General features: G+C 27.6%; 2 protein-coding genes across 3 annotated transcripts; one reads left to right on the top strand and one right to left on the bottom strand.

Annotated features, from left to right (window-relative positions):
- Pmi (Transmembrane protein Pmi) lies at positions 1-1,971 on the top strand. 2 transcript variants are annotated; one of them, XR_011173295.1, is made up of 4 exons: positions 1-101; positions 836-1,053; positions 1,142-1,479; positions 1,636-1,971. XR_011173295.1 is itself a non-coding variant. In XM_069114268.1 (3 exons), the coding sequence occupies exons 1-3, from the start codon at positions 79-81 to the stop codon at positions 1,426-1,428; spliced, it is 528 nt and encodes a 175-aa protein (XP_068970369.1). In that variant the 5' UTR covers positions 1-78; the 3' UTR covers positions 1,429-1,971. The 2 variants fall into 2 exon arrangements, 1 of the variants encoding a protein (XP_068970369.1); XM_069114268.1 differs by having other exon boundaries at positions 1,142-1,971.
- A 489-nt stretch (positions 1,972-2,460) lies between these two features.
- LOC138180406 (dehydrogenase/reductase SDR family protein 7-like) lies at positions 2,461-5,568 on the bottom strand. Its single transcript, XM_069114262.1, has 7 exons — positions 5,491-5,568; positions 4,712-5,365; positions 4,490-4,633; positions 4,207-4,426; positions 4,054-4,138; positions 3,822-3,982; positions 2,461-3,756 (listed from the first exon to the last, which is right to left on the bottom strand). The coding sequence occupies exons 2-7, from the start codon at positions 4,853-4,855 to the stop codon at positions 3,560-3,562; spliced, it is 951 nt and encodes a 316-aa protein (XP_068970363.1). The 5' UTR covers positions 4,856-5,365; positions 5,491-5,568; the 3' UTR covers positions 2,461-3,559.
- Positions 5,569-5,956: the final 388 nt, after the last annotated feature.

Raw genomic sequence — 5,956 nt, 5'->3', positions numbered from 1 at the left:
CATCCGGTTCAATGTTCGAGATTTCTTTTCCGGTTCATCCAGACCAACGTTCCAGTGTTTGGAAGTCTGATTGTAAAGATGGTAGATGAAGCTGGTGACAGGTTCGTAGGCTAAATTATTTTCGGCTTTTTATACAAAACTTGATACTTCTAACTAACACTAATATACATACCGTAATATAATATAATAACGTAATAATTAATTTTGAAATGAAATTAACCTCGAATCTACTCCCTGGAATTCAGGAGTTTAATCTTTCATAATCTCTGCTACAAGTCCGTGAATGTTTTACTAACCCGTAAATTTCCATTTCAAGACAAAATTAAAGATGATTTCATTATAAAGATTCATTATTTTTATGTAATATGTTCATTTTTTTCCCTACATTTTTTTTTTCCTGTCAGTCTCAATAACATTTTTGAATCATTAAAATGTATATTAATTTGACAAATATTGTTAGAATCCAATAAAATATTATTTAGACATATGACATTAAGGATAATGTTATTGTTTCTGTTATAAATGTGTTTGTATTCAAACAAATAAAAAAAAAAAAAAGCGTTGATCACCTCCAAACAACATCTTACATAACACACAAAAGAATTAAGTTGTAAGAAGGATCATACTGTTTGATTTAAATTATACAATTGATATATAAAAATACATTTTTGATTTTATAAGAATGAGTACAATTTATATGTTATATTGTGTATGTATAAATTATAATATAATATTATTTTGAAATAATGGAATTATATTTATATCTAAATGTAATTGCAATTTATATAATTTATGTAAAGTATTTATTTGACAATTAGGTACGGATTTCTTACAGGGATGATTCCTCAAATGTTGCCATCATCAAAGAGGTGTACGATAACGAAAATGCACATGAGACATTTGAATATGAACTAGAAAGAGCATTAGAATCTGAATGCAGTTTAATTGTTATTGAGCCATCTAAATTAGGTGATGAAACCTCCAGGTGGATAGCAGTAGGAAATTGTCTTCATAAGACTGCAGCATTGTCTGGTCTTGCTGCCATAACTACAGGTTTCTAAAACTTATGTTTCATATTATATATGTATATATTATTGAAATATTATTCTTTATACAAAGTATGTTATTATATATTTCACAGGTTTGATTTGGGGTGACCAGCCCTATATTTGTGGTCCATTAGGTTTTATATCTGTAATATCCTGTGGACTTTATACTGTTTCTTGGCAGTTTGATCCCTGCTGCCAATATCAAGTAGAGACTGACACAAGCAAATTACCACATGTAGAATTGTTAGCAGTTTTAGGACCATCGTCTCCAACATTTCTCGTAAGAAAAGATGATACAAGAAGAAGAATTCTTCACACGACTATTACATTGGTAGCTCTCAGCATCAGTGCTTGGAGAGTTTATCAGGCATTTAAATGAAATGTTCTTCTGCCAAGAAAGAAAAAAATCTGAATTTTAAAAAAGAGTAAGGTAGGCCATACGATATATTGTAAAAGATCGTAATAAGGCCTAGCATAGAAATCTGTGAATTACAATTTCATGTAAATTAGTGGGAATTGTTGAGTCATGCAAATCTATTTTTGTTTGATGTTTATATTTCTTTTATGTTTTGACACTACCTCACAGGTGGATGCTGATTTTACAATAAAAGGGAAAATATCTAATAAAACAGACTAAAAAAAGCCTGTTCTAAAACCACTTTGAATCTAAAACATGATATTTCTTAAGGCTCCACATTGTTACTCTATGATCTTCATCTTGTTGATTATATCACAGTTAATATTAACAAAAAAGACACAATCATATTCATGCAATCACTTATGTGATATAACTACTAATATAAGTGTTCTTAGATTTATGCAAAATTACAAACGTACACCTGAAAGGTTGGACTTGAACTATATATTTTTAGAGTGTAAATAAAGTAGATAGAATACACTGCATATGATATATTAAAGAGAATGTTGCCTAGATTTTCTCACCCAATGATATAGTCCACTATGCAAAAGATATTAATATTCGGAAAAGCCATTCTTGAAAATATCTAAAAAAAATTTGTCCTAGTATTACTTGGCAAACATCTTAATCAGCATAATACACAAAACTTTTATTAATTACATAAGACTCTTATCATGCTATATACAAACACATGGGATATCAAGTTAAACGTCACAAACATTTCTGTAAGTGAATGATAATAATAAATATTACATCACGTAATATAAGAAATGTTTAGATACATTTTAAGTTGAGTAATGTGTCAAATAATTCTTGCAAATTACTTGTAAATATAAACAAAATATACCAACATCCAAGATTTTATGACTATATAACAGATATAACACAAAATTGTTATTTACATATTTACATGATATATAAGGAAATCTAATTGCATAGAAAAATCTTGAGTACTGTATATCTAATTTTCCTTAATATAAACAAAATGAAAAGTTTATTTCAATCAGTATATAATTTCTAATATTCATCTACATTGTTTCAATATTTTAAAAAATCTATAATATGAGGCAAAAATTAAAAAAAAAAAGAAAAGAAAAGAAAATCAGCAGGCCAATACATTTTATGTAGAATTTAAGAGTTTAACTATCTTTGCATAATATCATTTACCGATAAATTCAATATAAAATATAGTTATTACATATGGCGTGCATTTTATGCACAATACAAACATATAATGCTTCATTATGTTAATATGGAAAAGTATGTGTTCGTATCTTTTTTACAATTAAGTTAACGTCAATTAGAATCTTTTTATGTAAATTAAAATTTACCGAAAATCACTGATGATACATAACAAAAACTTAAATAAGTGTTGATAATCCTGCCATGACAACAAAGTTCGTACCAATTACTGTACATTATATGTCATACTTTGAATGTTTCAGTTATTAGACAAATATTTGTTATGATACAACTTATAATATTTTATAGTTGTAACATACAAGAGAATATGCAATAAAATATCTACTATGGATAAAGATACATTTGACGAATGGTGTGTTAGGTAAATTTAATGTTCTGTAATTTGTAGCTTAAAAGGTCTCTATTTCTGTGCATTTTCAAGCATTTATTTTTCTATGTGAAATTTATGCAAGTATCTTTACTTTCTGTATATGTCTATATTTTACAGCTTTTATTATATCTATAAAACATAATTTCTGTAATTACTTATCTTTATATATTCCATGACTTTTCAAGTTTTAGATGACATATATTTTAATGTGCTTCAGTCTAAATTCCATTAACACGTTTGTAGTATTAAAATGTATATAATGTAAACATATTCCACCAATGACTGGCATTATAATAAAATATAATTTGGATATAATTTTGTCCAATGCATTTCATGAAATTATTCTCTTTTCAAGATTGCCATCAACTTGGCATAAAATTAAATTTATTACAACGTATATTTCATTTTAGCTATAACATAATAATAAAAGATAGTATAAATATAAAGGTAGAGACTAAATGTTTTTATAAATAACAAGAAACAAATAATTGTCCCTTTATTATAACCATATATTAAGTATTATGATTCTTTTGCCTTTTTAGCTCGTTTTTGCATTATCCAGAAATACAATGATGGACATAAAGTGCGTAAATATACTGCACATTTTGGAATAAATGGTGCAATAAACACATCTTTCTCTTCTTTCAATACTGCTTTTAAAATACGATCTGCTACATATTCTGGAGAATATCCCTCTTGTGTGTTTTTATCCATTACTGTAATTGCATTGATGTTTACAATTACATTTTACTAAGATTAATTAAGTTTCTAGTTTACAAACCTCCATAAATTTGCCCATTTCCTGTTAATGCATTCTGTGAAAGAGAGGTTCTTATATAACCAGGACTAACAGTTGTAACTTTTATATTTTGGTCATACATTTCTGCTCTACAACAATCGCACCAGGCTTGTAATGCATATTTAGAAGCTGCATATGCAGACCTGTCATATTAATAATGGTAATTAAAATTTTTTAGAAATTGCTTTCAAATTTAAATATAAAATATCCTAACCTGTATGGTATTGAAATTTTTCCCTGTATGCTACTAACACATATTATGTGACCTGCCTTTTGCTGGATCATATGTGGGAGGACAGCTGTGGGACACAATAGACATTTTGATAAAGAATCAACAAATTTCATTGGATTAAGATTAAATAATTACCTTTTGTCAAAGCAATTTGAGCAAAGTAATTTGTAAGCATTACTTTTATATCTACATCCATATCTGTATTAACAACTTCACCTCTATAAGAAATGCCAGCATTATTAATCAAAATATCAATCTTTCCATGGATATCTATCATTTTTGAAACTTCAGTTTGTAGAGAATTGATATTAGTTAGATCTAATGGCACAATTACTGGAGGATGAGTTGGTATTGTCTAAAATAAAGTCAAATGGTTTACAATCAATTTTGAGAAAAATTTTTGTCAATGGATACATACAACATGAATATTCATTAGGTCATTTTTCACTCTTTGCAATTCCTCCTTTCTTCTAGAAATTAAAATAAGTTTACAGCCACAGTCATAGAAAATATGCGCTAATGCCTCTCCTAATCCAGAACTGGCTCCAGTTATTATCACAACCTAAAATGTCAGTTGAAATATAGCAGGTGATTACTTCTAAAATTTACAAAATACAAATTCAAATGAGATATAATCTACCTTCCCACTTAACATACTTTTTCTTCTTTTTCGTTGCATTATATCAAAGAATTGATATATCAACCATGGGATAGTAATTGGAAATCCAAATAACGTAAATAACCACCATATAAGATGCCAACCTTTTAATGTTTCTTCTCTCATGATTTCAAATATTTGTATATAATTACAAAAAAATCAAGAGCTTTCAATAAGGGGTGTTAAAATTTGAAACATACAGAATTAAAATGATAACTTATGTATTACGTTATAAACCTTAACCTCTATGCTCCTAAACTTTGACCAAACACATGGAAACCATACATTACATAGAATAATATCTGATAATATGAATTTGGTCACAATATACCATAAAAAACATAGAATATAGATGTAACAGTCGTAGTTGAATATGTATTCGCAAAGATTCTTATCATTTCAATGTAGCATTCAATATTATCGATTGACAGTTATACACGTTGCATTCCTATGCATGTCTTTGTAATTTTTTATTAGTTTGATAAATAACAATAATTGTAAGACTTGATCCAAATGATTTTGTCTATAAAAGGATTGCAATTAATCTTAATGAATAAAATAGATATCTATTTTTTAAGGAAACTTTTGTTGCCTCCAATTATTAAATATCTATATCGCTCCAAAAATTAAGGAATTCTGAAAACATAAATTTAGACTTTAATAACTAAAATTTAGGCTTTAATATCTATTCATTTATTGTAACATTGTATATATTACCTACTCACAAAATTGTTGAAGACTGTTTTAAAAAGTTTACGTACATTGACGACGACGTTCTATTACACAAAAACAGATATAGCATTTATATACTATATTTATACTGGTTCAATTTGTTTTTTAATTTCTATATTAACGCCAACACATAAAAATATTTATCTTAAATATAGTTCTTAACTTGTACCAATTTCCAAAAAATAACCATGGAGAAGAACTCCACTCGATGATTTATTTAAATGATTACCAAACGAATAATGTTATAAATTATAATGGAAATTAAATAGTTGATTCCATTTTGTTCTAGACCCATATTTTGCTTTATCAATGCTCTTATCTTAATCCATTAAACATGTTGTACTTCCAGGAACAGGACGGAAAGTACCGCGAGACTTGAAAAAAAAGCAAAAGTAGAAAAGGAAACATTGAAGTATGTATTTGTTTGAATCTGAGAAAGTGGCTCTACTCTAGACGGTGGTTGATGATTGGTCAGAGTAAGCGCGCCCATGTCAG

The sequence above is a fragment of the Bombus flavifrons genome, chromosome 5 (assembly GCF_040668555.2).
Source record: "Bombus flavifrons isolate JBK064 chromosome 5, iyBomFlav1_principal, whole genome shotgun sequence".
Classification (NCBI taxonomy): Eukaryota; Metazoa; Arthropoda; class Insecta; order Hymenoptera; family Apidae; genus Bombus; species Bombus flavifrons.
Note: the sequence above shows the minus strand (reverse complement) of the source record. Positions and strands in the feature narration are given on the sequence as shown.

What these genes read in the sequence shown, in the direction of transcription:
- LOC138180406 (XM_069114262.1), bottom strand. Translation starts at nt 4,855, where the DNA reads ATGAGAGAAGAAACATTAAAAGGTTGGCATCTTATATGGTGGTTATTT. An exon ending in ACCTAATGAATATTCATGTT is followed by an intron (nt 4,427 to 4,489) that starts GTATGTATCCAT and finishes ACTTTATTTTAG; the next exon opens with ACAATACCAACTCATCCTCC. An exon ending in TCAAATTGCTTTGACAAAAG is followed by an intron (nt 4,139 to 4,206) that starts GTAATTATTTAA and finishes TGTGTCCCACAG; the next exon opens with CTGTCCTCCCACATATGATC.
- Pmi (XM_069114268.1), top strand. Translation starts at nt 79, where the DNA reads ATGGTAGATGAAGCTGGTGACAG. An exon ending in GTAGATGAAGCTGGTGACAG is followed by an intron (nt 102 to 835) that starts GTTCGTAGGCTA and finishes GATTTCTTACAG; the next exon opens with GGATGATTCCTCAAATGTTG. An exon ending in TCTTGCTGCCATAACTACAG is followed by an intron (nt 1,054 to 1,141) that starts GTTTCTAAAACT and finishes TATATTTCACAG; the next exon opens with GTTTGATTTGGGGTGACCAG.